The sequence below is a fragment of the Phocoena phocoena genome, chromosome 1 (genome assembly GCF_963924675.1).
Source record: "Phocoena phocoena chromosome 1, mPhoPho1.1, whole genome shotgun sequence".
Taxonomy (NCBI): Eukaryota; Metazoa; Chordata; class Mammalia; order Artiodactyla; family Phocoenidae; genus Phocoena; species Phocoena phocoena.
In genome coordinates, this window is record NC_089219.1 from 172,871,709 (window position 1) to 172,894,183 (window position 22,475).

A 22,475-nucleotide genomic window follows, 5' to 3' on the forward strand; every position below is an offset into this window, starting at 1 on the left:
TAAGTCAGAGTGTTCTGCCTATATTTCCCTCTAAAAGTTTTACAGTATCCAGTCTTACATTTATGTATTTAATCCATTTTGAGTTTAGTTTTGTGTACAGTGTTAGAGAATATTCTAATTTCATTCTTTTACATTTAGCTGTCCAATTTTCCCAGGACAACTTCTTGAAGAGACTGTCTTCTCTTCATTGTATATTGCTGCCTCCTTTGTCATAGATTAATTGATCATAGTTGCCTGGGTTTATTTCTGGGCCTTCTATCATATTCCCTTGATCTCTATTTCTGTTTTTGTGCCAGTACCATACTGTTTTGATACTGTAGCTTTACAGTAAAGTCTGAAGTCAGTGAGCCTGATTGCTTCAGCTCTGATTTTCTTTCTCAACGTTGTTTTGGCTATTCAGGGTCTTTTGTGTTTCCATACACATTTTAAGATTTTTTTGTTATAGGTCTGCAAAAATACCAGTGGTAATATGATAAGGATGGCTTGAATCTGTAGACTGCCTTGGGTAGTATATTCATTTTGACCATATTGATTCTTCCAATCCAAGGACATGGTATATCTTTCCATCTGTTTGAGTCATCGTCGATTTCTTTCATCAGTAACTTATAGTTTTCAGAGTACAGGTCTTTTGCCTCCTTAGGTAGGTGTAGTCCTAGGTATTTTATTCTTTTTGATGCAATGGTAAATGGGATTGTTTCCTTAATTTTTCTTTCTGATCTTTCATTGTTAGCATATAGAAATGCAACAGATTTCTGTGTATTAATTTTGTATCCTGCAACATTACCAAATTCATTGATGAGCTGTAGTTATCATCCGGTAACATCTTTAGGATTTTCTATATATAGTATCATGTCATCTGCAAACATGGACCATTTTATTTCTTCTTTTCCAGTTTGGATTCCTTTTATTTCTTTTTCTTCTCTGATTGCCATGGCTAGGACTTCCAAAACTTCCAAAGCTAGGACTATTCAAACTATGTTGAATAAAAGTAGTGAGAGTAGACATCCTTGTCTTGTTCCTGACCTTAGAGGGAATGCTTTCAGCTTCTCACCTGAGAATGATGTTAGCTGTGGGTTTTTCATATATGGCCTTTATTATATTGAGGTATGTTCCCTCTATTCCCAGTTTCTGGAGAATTTTTATCTTAAATTGGTGTTGAATTTTGTCAAAAGCTTTTTCTGCATCTATTGAGATGATCATGTGGTTTTATTCTTCAATTTGTTAATGTGGTGTATCACACTGGTTGACTTGTGGTATTGAAAAATCCTTGCATCCCTGGAATAAATCCCACTTGATCCTGGTGTATGATCCATCTAATGTATTGTTGGATTGAGTTTGCTAATATTTTGTTGAGGATTTTTGTGTCTGTGTTCATCAGTGACATAGTCCTGTAATTTTCTTTTTTTGTGATATCTTTGTCTGATTTTGGTATCAGGGTGATGGTGGCCTCATAAAATGTGTTTGGGAGTATTCCTACCTCTGCAATATTTTGGAAGAGTTTCAGAAGGATAGGTGTTAACTCTTGTCTAAATGTTTGATAGAATTTGCCTGTGAAGCCATCTGGTCCTGGACTTCTGTTTCTTGGGAATATTTTAATCATTGTTTCAATTTCAGTGCTTGTGATTGGTCTGTTCATATTTTCTATTTCTTCCTAGTTCAGTTTTGGGAGATTGCACCTTTCTAAGAATTTGTCCATTTCTTCTAGGTTGTCCATTTTATTGGCATAGAGTTGTTCGTAGTAGTCTCTTGTAATCATTTGTATTTCTGTGGTGTCAGTTGTAACTTCTCCTTTTTCATTTCTAACTTTCTTGATTTGAGCCTGCTCCCTTTTGTTCTTAATTGAGTCTGGATAAGTTTTATCAATTTTGTTTATCCTTTCAAAGAACCAGCTTTTAGTTTCATTGATCTTTTCTATTGTTTTCTTCTCTATTTCATTTACTTCTGCTCTGATCTTTATGATTTCTTTCCTTCTACTAATATTGGGTTTTGTTTATTTTTCTTTCTCTAGTTGCTTTAGTTGTATGGTTAGGTTGTTTATTGAGGATTTTTCTTGTTTCTTGAGGTAAGAATGTATTGCTATAATATTCCCTAATAAAACTGCTTTTGCTGAATCGCAGAGGTTCTGGATCATCGCATTTTCACTTATCTCTAGGTATTTTTTTATTTCCTTCTTGATTGCTTCAATGATCCATTGGTTGTTTAGTAGAATATTGTTTAGCCTCCACGTGTTTCTGTGTTTTACAGGTTTTTTCTTGTAGTTGATTTCTAATGTGATAGTGTTGTGGTCAGAAAAGATACTTGATATGATTTCAGTTTTCTTAAATATACCAAGGCTTGCTTTGTGGCCCAGCTTGTGATCTATCCTGGAGAATGTTCCATGAGCACTTGAAAATAATGTATATTCTGCTGCTTTCTGATGGAATGCCCTATAAATTTCAATTAAGTCTATCTGGTCTAACATAACATTAGAGGCCTGTGTTTTCTTATTGATTTTCTATCTGCATGATCTGTCCATTGATGTAAGTGGAGTGTTAAAGTCCCCCAGTATTATTGTGCAACTGTCAATTTCTGCTTTTATGGCTATTAGCATTTGCCTTATATATCGAGATGCTCATATATTGGGTGAATATATATTTAAAATTGTTATATCTTCTTCTTGGATTGATCCTGTGATGGTTCTGCAGTGTAATTTTTTGTCTCTTATAACCGTCTTTATTTTAAAGTCTATTTTGTCTGATATGAGTATTGCTACCCCAAATTTCCTTTGATTTCCATGTACATGGAGTAACTTTTTCCATCCCCTCACTTTCAGTCTGTGTTTCCCTAGATCTGAAGTGGTTCTCTTGTAGACAGCACATATATGGGTTTTCTTTTTGTATCCATTCAGGCAGTCTTCTTTTTATGGTAATTACCAGTATGTATTTATTGCCATTTTGTTGATTATTTTGGAGTTGTTCTTGTTGGTCTTTTTGCTCCCCTTCCTCTTTTTTTCTCTTCTTTAGTGATTCAGTGACTATCCTTAGTGTTGTGTTTGGATTCCTTTTTCTTTTTTGAGGGTATATCTATTGCAGATTTTTGATTTGCAATTACCATGAGGTTTTGATATAGCAGTCTATGTATATACCAGACTGTTTTAAGTTGCTAGTCTCTTAATTTCAAATGCATTTCCAATATCCTGCATTTGTACTCTCCTCTTCTCATGATTGCTCGTTTTGACAGCATATTTATGTGTGAGTGATTTCCTACCTTTACTGTATGTTTACATTTACCAGTGAGCTTTCCCATTTCATGATTTTCTTGTTTCTAGTTGTGGTCTTTTCTTTTCCATCTAGAAACATTCCTTTAGTATTTGTTTCAAACCAGATGTTGTTGCATTTAATGTTTAAGAGATACCTTAAACTGTCCTCATTTCTTTTTCTTTTAAGTAATTTATTTATTTTTGGCAGTGTTGGGTCTTTTTTTTTAAGACTGCACTTTTCCCCTTTTTATTTATATAAACTTTTAAAATTTTTTCACATCTTTATTGGAGTATAATTGCTTTCCAATGGTGTGTTAGTTTCTGCTTTATAACAAAGTGAATCAGTTATACATATACATATGTTCCCATATCTCTTCCCTCTTGCATCTCCCTCCCTCCCACCCTCCCTATCCCACCCCACTAGGTGGTCACAAAGCACCTAGATGATCTCCCTGTACTATGCGGCTGCTTCCCACTAGCTATCTATTTTATGTTTCATAGTGTATATATGTCCATGCCACTGTCTCACTTTGTCCCAGCTTAACCATCCCCCTCCCTGTATCCTCAACTCCATTCTCCAGTAGGGCTGCATCTTTATTCCCATCTTGCCCCTAGATTCTTCTGAGCATTTTGTTTTCTTTTTTTTTTTTTAATTACATATATATGTGTTAGCATACGGTATTTGTTTTTCTCTTTCTGACTTACTTCACTATGTATGACAGACTCTAGGTCCATCCACCTCTCTACAAATAACTCAGTTTGGTTCCTTTTTATGGCTGAGTAATATTCCATTGTACATATGTGCCACATCTGCTTTATCCATTCATCTGTTGATGGACACTTAGGATGCTTCCATGTCCTGGCTATTGTAAATAGAGCTGCAATGAACATTTTGGTACATGACTCTTTTTGAATTATGGTTTTCCCAGGGTATATGCTCAGTAGTGGGATAGCTGGGTCATATGGTAGTTCTATTTGCAGTTTTTTAAGGAACCTCCATACTGTTCTCCATAGTGGCTGTATCTATTTACATTCCCACCAACAGTGCAAGAGGGTTCCCTTTTCTCCACACCCTCTCCAGCATTTATTGTTTGTAGGTTTTTGATGATGGCCATTCTAACTGGTGTGAGGTGATACCTCATTGTAGTTTTGATTTGCATTTCTCTAATTATTAATGATGTTGAGCATTCTTTCATGTATTTGTTGGCAATCTGTATATCTTCTTTGGAGAAATCTCTATTTAGGTCTTCTGCCAATTTTTGGATTGGGTTGTTTGTTTTTTTGATATTGAGCTTCATGAGTTGCTTGTATGTTTTGGAGATTAATCCTTTGTCAGTTGCTTCATTTGCAAATATTTTCTCCCATTCTGAGGGTTGTCTTTTGTTTGTTTGTTTGTTTGCTGTGCAAAAGCTTTTAAGTTTCATTAGATCCCATTTGTTTATTTTTGTTTTTATTTCCATTTCTCTAGGAGGTGGGTCCAAAAGGATCTTGCTGTGATTTGTGTCATAGAGTGTTCTGCCTATGTTTTCCTCTAAGAGTTTGATAGTGTCTGGCCTTAGATTTAGGTCTTTAGTCCATTTTGAGTTTATTTTTGTGTATGATGGTAGGGAGTGTTCTAATTTCATTCTTTTACATGTAGCTGTCCACTTTTCCCAGCACCACTTATTGAAGAGGCTGTCTTTTCTCCACTGTATGTTCTTGCCTCCTTTATCAAAGGTAAGGTGACCATATGTGCATGGGTTTATCTCTGGGCTTTCTATCCTGTTCCACTGATATGTATTTCTGTTTTTGTACCATACTGTCTTGATTACTGTAGCTTTGTAATATAGTCTGAAGTCAGGGAACCTGATACCTCCAGCACCGTTTTTCTTTCTCAAGGTTGCTTTGGCTATTCGGGGTCTTATGTGTTTCCATACAAATTGTGAGATTTTTTGTTCTAGTTCTGTGAAAATTGCCAGTGGTAGCTTGATAGGGATTGCATTGAATCTGTAGATTGCTTTGGGTAGTAGAGTCATTTTCCCAATGTTGATTCTTTCAATCCAAGAACATGGTATATCTCTCCATCTGTTTGTATCATCTTTAATTTCTTTCATCAGTGTCTTATAATTTTCTGCATACAGGTCTTTTGTGTCCTTAGGTAGGTTTATTCCTAGATATCTTATTCTTCTTGCAATGGTAAATGGGAGAGTTTTCTTTTTTTCCAGTACGTGGGCCTCTCACTGTTGTGGCCTCTCCTGTTGTGGAGCACAGACTCCGGACGTGCAGGCTCAGTGGCCATGGCTCACGGGCCCAGCCGCTCCATGGCATGTGGGATCTTCCTGGACCAGGGCACGAACCTGTGTCCCCTGCATCAGCAGGCAGACTGTCAACCACTGCGCCACACAGGGAAGCCCGGGAGCATTTTCTTAATTTCACTTTCAGATTTTTCATCATTAGTGTATAGGAATGAAAGTGTTTTCTGTGCATCAATTTTGTACCCTGCTACTTTACCAAATTCATTGATTAGCTCTAGTAGTTTTCTGGTAGCATCTTTAGGATTCTCTGTGTATAGTATCATGTCATCTGCAAACACTGACAGCTTTACTTCTTCTTTTCCGATTTGGATTCCTTTTATTTCTTTTTCTTCTCTGATTGCTGTGGCTAAAACTTCCAAAACTATGTTGAATAATAGTGGTGAGAGTGGGCAACCTTGTCTTGTTCCTGATCTTAGTGGAAATGGTTTCAGTTTTTCAACGTTGAGGACGATGTTGGCTGTGGGCTTGTCATATGTGGCCTTTATTATGTTGAGGAAAGTTCCCTCTATGCCTACATTCTGCAGGGTTTTTTTATCATAAATGGGTGTTGAATTTTGTCGAAAGATTTCTCTGCATCTATTGAGATGATCATATGGTTTTTCTCCTTCAATTTGTTAATATGGTGTATCACGTTGATTGATTTGCGTATATTGAAGAATCCTTGCATTCCTGGGATAAACCCCACTTAAGCATAGCGTATGATCCTTTTAATGTGCTGTTGGATTCTGTTTGCTAGTATTTTGTTGAGGATTTTTGCATCTATGTTCATCAGTGATATTGGTCTATAAGTTTCTTTTTTTCTATATCTTTTTCTGGTTTTGGTATCAGAATGATGGTGGCCTCATATAGTGAGTTTGGGAGTGTTCCTCCCTCTGCTGTATTTTGGAAGGGTTTGAGAAGGATAGGTGTTAGCTCTTCTCTAAATGTTTGATAGAATTCACCTGTGAAGCCATCTGGTCTGGGGCTTCTGTTTGTTGGAAGATATTTAATCACACTTTCAATCTCAGTGCTTGTGATTGGTCTCATCATATTTTCTATTTTTCCTGTTTCAGTCTTGGAACGTTGTGCCTTTCTAAGAGTTTGTCCATTTCTTCCACATTGTCCATTTTATTGGCATATAGTAGCTTGTAATAATCTCTCTTGATCCTTTGTATTTCTGCAGGGTCAGTTATTACTTCTCCTTTTTCATTCCTAATTCTATTGATTTGAGCCATATCCCTTTTTTTCTTGATGAGTCTGGTTAGTGGTTTATCAATTTTGTTTATCTTCTCAAAGAATGAGCTTTTAGTTTTACTGATCTTTGCTATTGTTTCCTTCATTTGTTTTTCATTTATTTCTAATCTGACCTTTATGATTTCTTTCCTTCCTCTAACTTTGGGTTTTCTTTGTTCTTCTTTCTCTAATTGCTTTAGGTGTAAAGTTAGGTTGTTTATTTGAGATGTTTCTTGTTTCTTAAGATAGGCTTGTATAGCTATAAACTTCCCTCTTAGAACTGCTTTTGCTGCATCTCATAGAGTTTTGGGTTGTTGTGTTTTCAGTGTCGTTTGTTTCTAGGTATTTTTTGATTTCCTCTTTGATTTCTTCAGTGATCTCTTGGTTATTAATTAATGTGTTGGTTAGCCTCCATGTGTTTGTATTTCTTACAGATTTTTTCTTGTAATTGATATCTAGCCTCAGAGCGTTGTGGTCAGAAAAGACACTTGATATGATTTCAATTTTCTTAAATTTACCAAGGTTTGATTTGTGACCCAAGATATGATCTATCCTAGAGAATGTTCCATAAGCACTTGAGAAGAATGTGTATTCTGTTGTTTTTAGACAGAATGTCCTATAAATATCAATTAAGTCCATCTTGTTTAATGTGTCATTTAAAGCTTGTGTTTCCTTATTTATTTTAATTTTGGATGATCTGTCCGTTGGTGAAAGTGAGGTGTTAAAGTCCCCTACTATGATTGTGTTACTGTCAGTTTCCCCTTTTATGGCTGTATTTGCCTTATGTATTGAGGTGCTCCTATGTTGGGTGCATAAATGTTTACAATTGTTATATCTTCTTCTTGGATTGATCCCTTGATTATTATGTAGTGTCCTTCTTTGTCTCTTGTAATAGTCTTTGTTTTAAAGTCTATTTTGTCTGATATGAGAATTGCTACTCCAGCTTTCTTTTGATTTCCGTTTGCATGGAATAACTTTTTCCATCCCCTCACTTTCAGTCTGTATGTGTCCCTAGGTCTGAAATGGGTCTCTTGTAGACAGCATATATACAGTTCTTGTTTTTGTATCCATTCAGCCAGTCTTTTTGGCTGGAGCATTTAATCCTTTTACTTTTAAGTTAATTATCAATATGTATGTTCCTATTACCATTTTCTTAATTCTTTTGCTTTTATTATTGTAGGTCTTTTCCTTCTCTTTCCTGCCTAGAGGAGTTCCTTTAGCATTTGTTGTAAAGCTGGGTTGGTGGTGCTGAATTCTCTTAGCTTTTGCTTGTCTGTAAAGCTTGTAATTTCTCCATCAAATCTGAGTGAGATCCTTGCTGGGTAGAGTAATCTTGGTTGTAGGTTTTTCTCCTTCATCACTTTAAATATGTCCTGCCAGTCCCTTCTGGCTTGCAGAGTTTCTGCTGAATGATCAGCTGTTAACCTTATGGGGATTCCCTTGTGTGTTATTTGTTGTTTTTCCCTTGCTGCTTTTAATATTTTTTTTGTATTTAATTTTTGAAAGTTTGATTAATATGTGTCTTGGCGTGATTCTCCTTTGATTTATCCTGTATGGGACTCTCTGTGCTTCCTAGACTTGATTAACTATTTCCTTTCCCATATTAGGGAAGTTTTCAACTATAATCTTTTCAAATATTTTCTCAGTCCCTTTCTTTTTCTGTTCTTCTTCTAGGACCCCGATAATTTGAATGTTGGTGCATTTCATGGTGTCCCAGAGGTCTCTGAGACTGTCCTCAATTCTTTTCATTCTTTTTTCTTTATTCTGCTCTGCAGTAGTTATTTCCACTATTTTATCTTCCAGGTCACTTATCCGTTCTTCCACCTCAGTTATTCTGCTATTGATCCCTTCTAGAGAATTTTTACTTTGATTTATTGTGTTGTTAATCTCTGTTTGTTTGCTCTTTACTTCTTCTAGGTCCTTGTTAAACGTTTCTTGTGTTTTCTCCATTCTATTTCCAAGATTTTCGATCATCTTTACTATCATTATTCTTTATTCTTTTTCAGGTAGACTGCCTATTTCCTCTTCATTTGTTAACTCTGGTGGGTTTTTATCTTGCTCCTTCATCTGCTGTGTGTTTTTCTGTCTTCTCATTTTGCTTAACTTGCTGTGTTTGGGGTCTCCTTTTTGCAGGCTGTGGGTTTGTTTCCATTATTTTTGGTGTCTGTCCCCAGTGGCTAAGTTTGGTTCAGTGGGTTGTGGAGGGGACCAGTTCCTGTGTTCTGGTGGATGAGGCTGGATCTTGTCTTTCTGGTCAGCAGGTCGACGTCTGGTGGTGTGTTTTGGGCTGTCTGTGGCCTTATTATGATTTTAGGCAGCCTCTGTGCTAATGGGTGGGGCTGTATTCCTGTCTTGCTAGTTGTTTGGCATAGGGTGTCCAGCACTGTAGCTTGCTGGTTGTTGAGTGGAGCTGGGTCTTGGTGTTGAGATGGAGATCTCTGGGAGATTTTTGCTGTTTGATATTACATGGAGCTGGGAGGTCTCTTGTGGACCAGTGTCCTGCACTTGGCTCTCCCACCTCAGAGGCACAGCCCTGATGCTTGGCTGGAGCACCAAGAGCCTGTCATCCACACAGCTCAGAATAAAAGGGAGAAAAATTAAGAAAGAGAGAAAGAAAGAAAGAAAGAAAGAAAGAAAGAGAATAAAATAATGTTATTAAAATACAAAATAAATATTAAGAAAAAATGTTTTTAAGTAATAAAAACAATAAATAAATGGACAGACAGAACCCTAGGACAAATGGTAAAAGCAAAGCTATACACACAAAATCACACATAGAAGCATACACACTCACAAAAAGAGAAAAAGGGAAAAAATATGTTTTGTTGCTCCCAAAGACCACATCCTCAATTTGGGTTGATTTGTTGTCTATTCAGATATTCCACAGATGCAGGGTACATCAAGTTAATTGTGGAGATTTAATCCGCTGCTCCTGAGGCTGCTGGGAGAAATTTCTCTTTCTCTTTTTTTTTGCACAGCTCCCAGAGTTCAGCTTTCTATTTGGTCCTACCTCTGCATATAGGTCACCTGAGGGCATCAGTTCTTCACTCAGAGAGGACGGGGTTAAAGGATCAGTTGGTTCAGAGGCTCTGGCTCACTCAGGCTGGGAGGAGGGAGGGGTACAGGGCGAGCCTGTGGCAGCAGAGGCTGGTGTGTCGTTGCACCGGCCTGAGGCGTGCCGTGCGTTCTCCCAGAAAGTTGTCCCTGGATCCCAGGACCCTGGCAGTGGCGGGCTGCACAGGCTCCCAGGAGGGGAGGTGTGGATAGTGACCTGTGCTTGCACACAAGCTTCTTGGTGGTGGCAGCAGCCGGCTTGGCGTGTCACGTCTGTCTCTGGTGTCCGCACTGATAGCCACAGCTTGCGCCCGTCTCTGGAGCTCCTTTAAGCAGCGTTCTTAATCCCCTCTCCTTGCATACCAGGAAACAAAGAGGCAAGAAAAAGTCTCTTGCCTCTTCGGCAGCTCCAGACTTTTTCCCCGACTCCCTCCCAGCTAGCTGTGGCGCACTAGCCCCCTTCAGGCTGTGTTCATGTAGCCAACCCCAGTCCTCTCCCTGGGATCCGACCTCCTAAGCGCAAGTCTCAGCTCCCAGCCCCCTCCCGCCCCAGCGGGTGAGCAGACAAGCCTCTCAGGCTGGTGAGTGCTGGTCGCATTGATCCTCTGTGTGGGAATCTCTCCACTTTGCCCTCTGCACCCCTGTTGCTGCGCTCTCCTCCGTGGCTCCAAAGCTCCCCCCTCTGCCACCTGCAGTCTCTGCCCACGAACGGGCTTCTAGTGTGTGGAAACCCTTCCTCCTTCACAGCTCCCTTCCACTGGTGCAGGTCCCATCCCTGCCCCAGTCTCTGTTTATTCTTTTTTCTTTTGCCCTACCCAGGTACGTGGGGAGTTTCTTGCCTTTTGGGAGGTCTCAGGTCTTCTGCCAGTGTTCAGTATGTGTCATGTAGGAGTTGTTCCACATGTAGATGTATTTCTGTTGTATTTGTGGGGAGGAAGTTGATTTCCACGTCTTATGCTTCCGCCATCTTGAAGCTCCTCCCTGCTGTGTTGGGTCTTCGGTGCTGCAAGTGGGCTTTCTCTAGTTGCGGTGAGCAGGGACTACTCGTCGTTGCGGTGCATGGGCTGCTCATTTCAGTGTCTTCTATTGTTGTAGAGCATGGTCTCTATGTGTGCGGGCTTCAGGAGTTGTGGAACGTGGGCTCAGTAGTTGTGGCTTGCGGGCTGTAGAGTGCAGGCTCAGTAGTTGTGGCGCACGGGCTTAGTTGGTTCGCCACATGTGGGATCTTCTGGGACCAGGGCTTTAACCCGTGTCCCCTGCATTGGCAGGCAGATGCTTAACCACTGCACCACCAGGAAGTCCCTTAAACTGTCCTCATATCTTTTCATTCGTTTTTCTTTATTCTGTTCTACTGCAGTGATTTCCACTATTTTGCCTTTGAGCTCACATATCCAATCTTCTGCCTCATTCATTCTGCTATTGATTCTTTCAGGTGTATTTTTCATTTCAGTTATTGTATGTTCAACTTTGTTCTTTAGATCTTCTAGTTCTTTGTTAAGCATTTCTTGTAACTTCTCAGTCTGTTCCTCCATTTTTTTCTGAGATCTTGGATCATCTTTACTGTCATTACTCTGAAGTCTTTTTTCGGATAGATTGACTAGCTCCACTTTACTTAGTTGTTCTTCTGGGGTTTTATTTTGTTCCTTCGTCTGGAACATATTCCTCTGCCATCTTATTTTGTCTAACTTTCTGTGTTTGCAGTCCCACAAGCTGCAGGATTGTAGTTTCTCTTGCTTCTGGTGTCTGTCCCCTGGTGAGTGAGGCTGGTCTAAGAGGCTTGGGCAGGCTTCCTGGTGGGAGAGACTGGTGCCAGCCTACTGGTGGTTGGAGCTGGGTCTTGTCCCTCTGTTGGGCAGGGCCATATCAACAGGTGTGTTTAGAGGTGGCTGTGGACTGAGGAAGACTTTAAACAGCTTGTCTGCTGATGGGTGAGGCTGTGTTCCTGCCCTGTTGGTTGTTTGGCCTGAGGCGACCCAGCACTGGAACATGCAGGCTGTTGGGTGTGGCCAGTTCTTGGCATCAAAATGGAGACCTGCAGACAGCTCATACCAATAAGTGCTCCCCAGTACCTTGACACCAGTATCCTTGTCCCTGCAGTGAGACACAGTTACCCCCCTACCTCTCCAGGAGACCCTCCCAGACCAACAGGTAGGTCTGACCCAGGCTTCTATGAAGTCACTGCTTTCTCCCTGGGTCCCAGGGTGCACAAGACCTTGTGTGTGCCCTCCAAGAGTGGAGCTTATGGTTTCTCCAGTCCTATGGAGTTCCTGCGATCAAGTCCCATTGGCCTTCAAAATCAAGTGCTCTGGGGGCTGCTCCTCCTGAGGCCAAACCCCCAGACTGGGCAGCATGACATAGGCTCAGAACTCTCACTCCTGTAGGAGACCCTCTGTGATATAATTATTTTCCAGTTGTGTGTTGCCCACCTGGCAGGTATGGGATTTGATTGTATCATGAATGCACCCCTCCTACCATCTCATTGTGTCGTCTTCTTTGTCTTTGTATGTAGAATATCTCTTTTGTTAGGTTCCAGTCTTCTTTGTCGATGGTTGTTCAGCAGTTAGTTGTGATTTTGGTGTTTTCTTGAGAAGAAGTGAACTCAGGTCCTTCTACTCTGCCATCTTGTCCTCCACCCAGGCATCTATTTCACTCTTTTCTATGGCTCAGTAATATTCCATTGTATAAATACACCACATCTCCCTTATCCATAAATCTGTCAATCTGTCAGTGGATGTTTAGGTTGTTTCCATGTCTTGGTTATTGTGAATAGTGCTGCTATGAACATAGGGGTGCATGTATCTTTTTGAATTATAATTTTGCCTGGATATATGTCCAGGAGTGAGATTGCTGGGTCATATAGCAACTCTATTTTTAGTCTTTTGAGGAACCTCCATACTGTTTTCCATATTGGCTGCACCAATTGACATTCCCACCAACAGTGTAGGAGGGTTCCCTTTTCTCCACAACCCCCTCCAGCATTTGTTATTTGTAGAATTTTTAATGATGCCCATTCTGATTGGTGTGAGGTGGTACCTCGTTGTAGTTTTGATTTGATTTCTCTAATAATTAGCAATGATGAGCATCTTTTCATGTGCCTATTGACCATCTGTATGTCTTCTTTGGAGAAATGTATATTTAGGTATTTTGTCCATTTTTAAATTGTGTTGTTTGTTTGTTTTGTTGTTATTGAGTTGTATGAGCTGTTTGTATATTTTGAAAATTAAGCCCTTTATTGGTCACATCATTTGCAAATATTTTCTTGCAGTCTGTAGGTTCTCTTCATTTGGTTTATGGTTTCCTTTGCTGTCAAAAGCTGATAAGTTTGATTACGTCCCACTTGTTTATTTTTGTTTTTATTTTTATTGCCTTGGGAGACTGACCTACGAAAATGGTATGATTTATATCAGAGACTGTTTTGCCTATGTTCTTTTCTAAGAGTTTTATGATGTCATGTCTTATATTTGTCTTTAAGTCATTTTGAGTTTATTTTTGTGCATGGTGTGAAGGTATGTTCTAACTTCATTGATTTGCATGTGGCTATCCAACTCTCCCAACACCACTTACTGAAGAGACTTTCTTTTCCCCATTGTATGTTCTTTCCTTGTTTGTTGATAATTAATTGTCCATAGGTGTGTGAGTTTATTTTGGAGCTCTTCTATTCCATTGATCCATGTGTCTTTTTTCTGCCAACACCACACTGTTTTGATAACTGTAGCTTTGCAATATTGTCTGAAGTCTTGGAGGGTTATGCCTCCTACTTTGTTCTTTTTCCTGAGAATTGCTTTGGCAATTCTGGGTCTTTTTAGGTTCCATATAAATTTTAGTGTAATTTGTTCTAGTTCTGTGAAAAATGTCATGGATAATTTGATAGGGGTCACATTAAATCTATAGATTGCTTTGGATAGTGTGGCCATTTTAACACTATTAATTCTTCCAAGCCAAGAGCATGGGATATCTTTCCATTTCTTTTTATCGTCTTCAGTTTCCTTTATTGATGTTTTGTAGTTCTCAGCATATAAGTATTTTCACCTTCTTGTTGAGTTTTATTCCTAAGTATTTTATTTTATTTTTTGATGCAACTTTAAAGGGTATTGTTTGTCTACACTTCCGTTCTGATATTTCATTGTTTGTATAAAGAAATGCAACGAATTTCTATATGTTAATCTTGTATCCTGCTACTTTGCTGAATTTATCAGTTCCAGTAGTTTTTGTGTGGAGTCTTTAGGGTTTTCTCTATGTAGTATTATGTCATCTGCATATAATGACAATTTTACCTCTTCCCTACCATTCTGAACACATTTTATTTCTTTTTCTTGTCTAATTGTTGTGGCTAGGACTTCCAATACTATGCTGAATAGAAGTGGTGACCATGAGCATCCTTGTCTTGTTCCAGATTTTAGCAGGAACGCTTTCAGCTTTTCACCATTGAGTATTATATTGGCTATGGGTTTGTCATAAATAGCTTTTATTATGTTGAGATATGTTCCCTCTCTATCCACTTTTGTAAGGGTTCTTATCATGAATCAATGGTGAATTTTATCAAATGCTTTTTCTGCATCTACTGAGATGATCATGTGGTGTTTGTCTTATTTTTTGATGTGGTGCATTACATTGATTGATTTACATATGTCAAACCATCATTATGACCCTGGGATAAATCCAAGTTGGTTGTGGTGTATGATCTTTTTTATGTATTGTTCTATTTGGTTTGCTAATATTTTGTTGAGAATTTTTGCATCTATATTCATCAAAGATATTGGCTTGTAATTTTCTTTTTTGGTGGTGTCTTTATCTCGCTTTGGTATCAGGGTGATGGTGACTTCATGGAATGTCTATGGGAGTGTTCCCTCCTCTTCAATCTTTTGGAAGAGTTTGAGAAGGATTGGTGTAAGTTCTTTGTATGTTTGGTAGAATTTGCCTGTGAAGCCATCTGGTCCTGGACTTTTGTTTGTAGGGAGTATTTTTATTACAAATTCTATTTCATTTCTAGTGACTGGTCTTTTCAAGTTATCTATTTCTTCTTCATTCATTTTTGGTGGACTGTATGTTTCTAGAAACTTGTCCATTTCTACTAGGTTGCCGAATTTGTTGGCATATAATTGTTCATAGTATTCTCTTATGGTTTTTTGTATCTCTGCAGTATCAGTTGTGCTTTCTCCTCTTTCCTTTCTTATTTTATTTGAGTCTTCTCTCTTTTCTTCTTGGTGAGCCTAGCCAGAGGTTTGTCAATTATGTTTACCCTTTCAAAGAACCAGCTCTTGGTTTTATTGATTTTTTTCTATTGTTCTTTTTTAAATCTCTATTTTATTTATTTCCTCGCTGATCTTTATCGCTTCCTTCTTTCTGCTGACTTTAGGTTTTGTTTATTCTTTTTTTCTTTTCTAATTCTTTTAGGTGACGGGTTAGGCTTTTTTCAACTTTTCTTGTTTTATGAGGAAGGCCTGTATCACTATGAACTTCTCTCTGAGAACTTCTTTTGATGCATCCCATAGATTTTGCATGGTTGTGTTTTCATCGTCATTTGCCTCAAGGTATTTTTGAATTTTTTCTTTGTTTTCATTGTTGGCCCATTGGCTTTTTAATAGCATGTTGTTTAGTCTTCATGTAATTGTTTTCCTTCTTTCCTCATTTCTTTTTCTGTAGTTGATTTCTAGTTTCATGCCATTGTGGTCAGAAAAGATGCTTGAAATAATTTCTATACTCTTAAATTTGTTGACTGTTTTGTGCCCTTGTATGTGGTCAATCCTAGGCAGTGTTCCATGTGCACTTGAAAAGAATGTGTATCCTACTTTTTAAAGATGTAATGTCCTGAAAATATCAATTAAGTCTAACTGTTCTATTGTATCATTTCAGAGCTCTGTTGCCTTATTGATTTTCTGTCTAAAAAATCTTTCCATTGATGTGAGTGAGGTGTTAAAAGTCTCCTACTATTCTTGTATTCCCATCAGTTTCTCTCTTTATGTCTGTTAGTATTTGTTTTATGTATTTGGGTCCTCCTATACTGGGTGCATATATGTTGACAAGTGTAATATCCTCTTATATTGATCCCTTTACCATTATACAGTGTCCTTCTTTATCTTTCTTTTTAGACTTTGTTTTAATGTCTATTTTGTCTGATATGAGTATTGTGACCCCCACTTTCTTGTCATTTCTGTTTGCGTGAAATATCTTTTTGCATTCCTTCACTTTCCACCTGTGTGTGTCCTTTGCCCGAAAGTGGGTCTCTTGTAGGCAGCATATTGTAGGCTCTTGTTTTATATCCAATCTGCTACTCTATGTCTTTTGATTGGAGCATTTTTTCCATTGACATTTAAGATAATTATTGATATTTTATTGCCATTTTAAACCTTGTTTTCCCATTGATATTGTATTTCTCTTTGTCTCTTTCTTTTTCTTTTGTTTTTCCTTTTGTGGTTTGATGATTTTCTTTTGTATTATTCTTGTGTTCTTTTTGGTTTTTGTGAATTAATTGTATGTTTTTTATTTCTAGTTACCTTGTTTTTCAAGTATATTAGCCTCTTCCTATATCTACTGATTTTAGACTGGTAGTCATATAGTCTCAAACACATTCTGGAAAAAAAAATCTTCATTTTCATACTCTCCTCTCCCACATTTTATGATTTTGATGCCTTCTTTTACACCTTCATGTTCATCCTTTTTTCATCCTTTTGGTTATCATTGCTTTCACAGAAATTTTTTCTTTTAATGTGTGTACTGGCTTATTTAAGTGATTTAGTTGCAAACAGATTTTCTGTTTCCTATAGATTCTTCTTTTCTATTTAGAGAAGAAGTTTTGATATCTCCTTTAGAATAGGCTTAGTATTGCTGTATTTTTTTAGTTTTTGCTTGTTTGAGAAATTCTTTATCTCTACTTCTATTCCAAATGATAAGCTTGCAGGCTAGAGTATCCTAGGTTACGTATTTTTCCCTTTCAGGACTGAATATATCTTGCCACTCCCTTCTGGTCTGCAACATTTCTGTAGAGGAAGCAGCTGATAGCCTTATGGAGGTTTGCTTGTAATTAACTCTTTATTTTTCTCTTGCGCCTTTAGATATTTAGCAGGCCTCCTCTTTGCTCTGTGGTTGTCACTGCCCTGTCAGGGGCAGAGTCTGCTCCTGAGTTGTTGGAGTAGAATCCCTCAGAATGGTTTCTGAGCTGCAGTGTGAGGTAGACGGGAGTGGAGTGTTCCCGCTGGGAGAGGGGCCACTGAGTCTTTCTTTGCGGGAGCTATCTACCAGGGAGTGTGCTCTGTGGTGTCACCTGTGCAGGCTCGTAAAGTACACTGTGGTTGGCACTGCCCTCGGCACCACGTCCACTGTGGGAATTCAGGCAGTTCTCCCTGTTGTCCCTCAGGCACTGTGTTCACAAAGCCACCAGCACAGATCCTTAGGTGCCGATCCATTGAAGTTGGGTACCAGGACCGCAGTAGTCACACACCTGGACCTGCCATGGGAGCTATGGAAGCATCCCAGGCCCCAGCCCCGCCTCCAAGCGCATTGACCGCAAAGCCCACAGCTGCTGAGGCTGGACTTGTCTGAGCCTTGGGAGCACCCACTGTCCTGCTGCCAGAACTCGTAGAGGCAGCAGGGAGAAAGAGGCTGTTATGGCAGGCTTCACCCCTCCCTTCACACGCCCTTTAGCAATGGCACTTTGCCTCTATGGCAGGCCCAGGCTTCTTCTGTGTACACCCCAGTTGTGGCCCATACCACACTCCAGCCCCTTCAGGCTGTCTCCATGCTGCCAACCCCAGTCCTCTCCCCAGGTCTGTCCTCTGAAGCCTGAGTTTCAGCACCCAGCCCTGCACATACCAGTAGGCATGCATCTTGGGCTGGGGATTGCCCCAAGGTAGCACCGATCCTCTGCCCATCTCTCTCTGTTCTGCCTGCTGCCAACCAGTTGTTGTACTCTCTTCCGAGCCTCTGAAGCTCCCTTTCTGTCCCAGCTGATCTCCCCACCAGTGAAGGTGCTTCCTAGGATGTAGGAACGTTTCCTCTTTCACAGCTCCCTCCTAGGGGCGCAGGTCCATCCCAATTTCCTTTTATTCTTTTACCCTATGCAGTTATGTGGAGTTCTTTCTTGCACTTCTGGGTGTCTGATATCCATTGCCCTAGTTCAGTAAGGTATTACATGAGCATTATTCTACATGTAGATGTATTTTTGATGTATTTGTGGGAGGAGGTGAGCTCCACGTCCTTCTATTCTGCCATCCTGATTCCTCCCTCCAAAGAATTTGTTTAAAAACATTCCAAACGCTGATACCCCACTTTTGTTTTCAGTTTGACTCCGTGGCTGATGTATCTGATGTGTCAAGCAATGTTACCCTAAAAAGTTACACCATGCACTTTGAGGTACCTCTGTGTGCTGCGTGAATGCACGATCTTTGCATGGTGTGTCGGTGGCCCGGTGAAAAGCAGAACACTTCACTGATTGGTTAAATCGGCTAAATCAGAACCCTCAGATGTTTAGAGCAGCTACACTTCCTAATGGCACATTCTAGATCCTAATCATAGAGTGCCTTTGTCTTGCTGATGTCTTTGTGTGTCCTCTTTATCTTGGAGGCTGGAATCCTATAACAAGGGGAACAATGTGGAATGAGAAAAGAGGGAGGGGGAGGAGTCAGGTTCCCTACATAAATCCAGGAATTTTAAAGTGAAATACAATTGTGCTCACTGAGTGACTGACCATGAGAGAACGTTGCTAATTTTGCTCTGGGGAAGGGCTGTTCTCAAGAAGGAGGCTCCGTGCTGACACTCATGAAGAGACTACCTTGCTAGCCCAACCCCTCACCCTACTGCTTTGCGATGCAGCAGCCCTAGTCCACAGGGATAATAGCCAAAGCACCAGTATGTGAACTCTTGGGGCACTAAGAATGCTGGCCATCTAACGTGGCCATCGGCTTATTATCTCACCTTTACCAAGAATCCAGGGGCCACAGGATTCCAGATGAGCTAAGTTCCATAGGAGGAGATGGGGACAGCGCTCCCTTCATTGATGACATGTGACACAAGATTTTCTATCCTACTTCAAGACTATTTTCTTTAGACCTGAGTCACCAACAGTAACCTTTTTTTCAGGGCTTAGCTGATACCAAAATCCCCCGGTCTGGGACACCTGTGAGTATTAGGAGCAACCGGAGCCTGTCTGTACTGCGCATGCCAAGTCAGAGCCAGGTCAGCCAGACCTATTCCCAAGGCTCTCTCCACCGTAGTGTCAGTCAGCTCATAGACATTCAAGACAAGAAGGTCTTGATTGACGACTCGCTGTGGGAAACCATCATGGGCCATGATAGCGGACTGGTGAGTCAATTTCCTCATCCAGAGCCTTTGCTAAACATTCCAGAAGTATATTGATAAAGAGATGGCATGGAGCTTCCTGTACCTCATTGAAGGATGGCCGCACGGCACTCGGTGCATCCCTCTGACCATTTACCCAATTATTTTGCAACAACTTGTTTACCTGCTTGATGATCAGGGTAGAAATTTTGTCTTGTTCTTCTGGCACACAATAGATGCTCAAAAAGTAAACTCATGCATAAGTGAATAGACAAACAGGCTCTACTTCATTATCTTGGGCAGAACATGACTGAAAACATTGGAACTGGCCTAAAAGAGGCACAAAGTACAAGCACCTGTTTTACTAAAGGGAAAAAAAAAAAAAAGAAAAGGAAGTGTGTTTTCCTTCTGGTTTATGGTTAGATGAGAAAAAGAGTCTCTCAATAGGATCAATAGTTTCTTTCCAAGAAACTCAGAAAATTATGATAAATAAGGGCATTACTATTTATGAACTTTGTTTTTCATAATTTCAGTCCGGGGGTACAAAAGAGTTAACGTCGCCATTATGTAATATTTATTTTGAGCCCCTAGTGGCTGAAATGAATAAAGTCCTAGAGTTTTTAGCAACCATCACACTTCATTGTGCCAACTACCTACATGTCTGAGGGAGTACCATTCTTTTGGAATAGTTGGATAATAAATAGATGGCCAACTAAGAACTTAGCCCCTCTGCTTACTCCTCTGAGCCAGAAGTCGTCACCTCCATTTATTTCAACTGTCTGCTTCTGCATTTGGACTCTCATTCATCTCTCTCTTTCCCACTTCTCACTTTTCCTTCACTGAAAAGTTGATGACTTCCATGAAACCTTTCTTAACTAATGGCAAAGAATAAAGCAAGTTTCCTGGCTCCAGGTTCCAATCACAACAAAAACTAAAATTTACAGTCCTTCTGGTTTGCTTAGAATGATGATAAATAATAAGCATTTAGAAACCATGGGGCTGTTTGAAGTTGTTACAACTATTGAATTCCATGATTCCATTTTGGATCTAAAGTTTCTAAATATCAGGAATAATTATATTAGGTTGAAACATGAATAATTGTTAATTGATCATATTTGACATGCAAAATGGCAGTTTCATATAGTTCAACATAATACGTTGAGGGCTTAGATGAATGTGTGCCCTTACCCAAGAACACACAGCTGGTAATTTTTTTGTGGAATTGGGATCTTAGCAACATTGTCTGATTACACTGCCCCCATTCTTCACTATTATACTATATTGCCATTTTGCTTACTTTTGACCATACTGGTAATAGGCAGTATGCAAAGTGATTCAGTGAAAGCTTTTCAAGATGCCCATACTCGGCAAATTATCTGTTCATTATAACATTATAATCAATATTACTAGCCCTATTCAATAAATATAAAATACAGTAAGAGAGTGAGACACGATGGAGCATAATAGCTTGCATTCTGGCTCTTCTGTTTAATTTTGAATGAAGTCATATAAAACGTCCCCACTTTACAGATAAGGAAACTGAGGCTTGAAAGGTTAAGATATGGTACAATGTAACGCTCAAATGATATATTAATACATTTTGCGTAAGACTATTGCCAGCAACATCCTAACCAGTGATGATTGGTGTCTTTTTCAGTATGTGGATGAAGAGGACCTGATGAATGCTATCAAGGGTTTCAGCTCTATGACTAAGGAACACACCACATTCACCGACACCCACCTGTAAAGGATGGAAACCTGTAAGACATAAAGCTGGATGAGGGCTCCACACCCCATCCCCGCTGAGTTATCACACATCACAAATGCTAAAAAGCCATTGCTTGTTATCCTATAATCCTTGAAAGAAATGAGGAGTGTTTTTGAAATTGTTCCTCCCTAGTAGAGGTCTAAGAACTATTATTTCTCTGGCTGTCTGAAATGTGGGGTTTCTGAAATTTTATGTCCGTATGAAAATACTTATTTTGCTCTCCTTATTTTGTGGAAGCTAAATAAGCATATAACTTTTACTTGGCTCATCTGGCAGTGACGCCATTGCTTAAATGAATCATCAGTGGCAATTTTGAGTTGGCCCACAGTTGCTACCGGTAAATGAAGTTACGAATTTAAAAACTAAGGATTCTTCTGAGGGGATGTCATTGCTGCTTCTTTGAGCAGCACAGCACTGCTTCTGCTTTCATTCCCCTATTTCCATGAAAGTTGACATGATCCTGTGAGGACCAGTTCTAATAAGAGCTGCAAAATCAAGTCCCAATTTCAGATCAAGCTGAAACACATAAGAGAAGAACAAACTCTGCATTGAGGCTACACATTTGGCTGTAGGTTCTATTTGATTACAATGTTTAGGGATAAATATTTACCAAATCACATAAACTTGTAAATCAATGTCCGTTCTTACATTTATGAATCTTCTAAAAAACTAAGGAATATACAGCTAATTTATAGATTTCAAGGAGAAAGATGAAGGGTTTTGATAGATATTTTACATAGTTTTGAAACTCCAATCAGTACTTTATATAAAATTCTCTCAATTCACTGAATACCCAGGAATATTGATATCTTCAACTTGGCACATTTCACATGGAAACTACTGTTTTATTTGCATTTTTTAACTAGCCTACGTGAAATTAAAAAAGGAAAAATTTTGTGTTCCTTCCAGCCTTGAAATTATAAAATTAACATTTATATGTAAATGCAGGATTACATATATGAATATATATCTGTACTATATCCCTTCATTTCAGAGAACTGCTAGAATCACTAAGCACAGATGATATTTAACAGTACCAATTTCCATGGGTCAAAAGTTTTTGCTATTTACTCTGTTTGGATTATAAAGCTATTGGTAAGTCCTACATCAAGAAGCATTTTTTTCCCCAAGTCAACATAAAATGAAATGTATTTAAGTTTGTGCTTTGCGGAAAACAATGGAAGAAAACCCCTTCTTCATTCCTAAAGGTCTTAATGACTCCAGGAAGTTATTTTGAATATGTATGTCTTAAACACAACTGTTGGACATATTTTGTGAATTACATTCAGAAATAGGTGGATTTCCCCAAAGCTGAGATGGCAAAAACTTGTAAAACAAGGAATAACCTTACTTACGCTGCCTGAAAATGATGAATTACCCTAAATGTCCAATAGTCAAAGATCGTGAACTTTGGGGGTACTGAGACTTTATCCAAATCTGGAGGAGAGCAGCTCCTCAGAATGACCAACTCCTGGACGAGCCTTGCCAACCTTAAGTGTCAACAGCACAGACCAGTATTAAGCAGAAGTTCTGCCCCCTTGTTAGAAATGCGACAAGCAAACGAATCTGAAATAATTGTGCACGTTTGGCAGTGGATGTTCAAATTATATTTTTTCCTCGCCAGAAGTTTTATACT

At 39.2% G+C, this 22,475-nt stretch overlaps 1 protein-coding gene across 1 annotated transcript in view; it reads left to right on the forward strand.

Annotated features, from left to right (window-relative positions):
* Positions 1-21,684, forward strand: part of USH2A (usherin) — a 791,707-nt gene extending 770,023 nt beyond the window's left edge. The window contains exons 70-71 of the mRNA XM_065876328.1: positions 18,874-19,095; positions 20,729-21,684. Of these exons, the coding sequence (XP_065732400.1) occupies positions 18,874-19,095; positions 20,729-20,818 (312 nt within the window). The 3' untranslated portion in view covers positions 20,819-21,684. The remainder of the gene's footprint in view (positions 1-18,873; positions 19,096-20,728) is intronic.
* Positions 21,685-22,475: the final 791 nt, after the last annotated feature.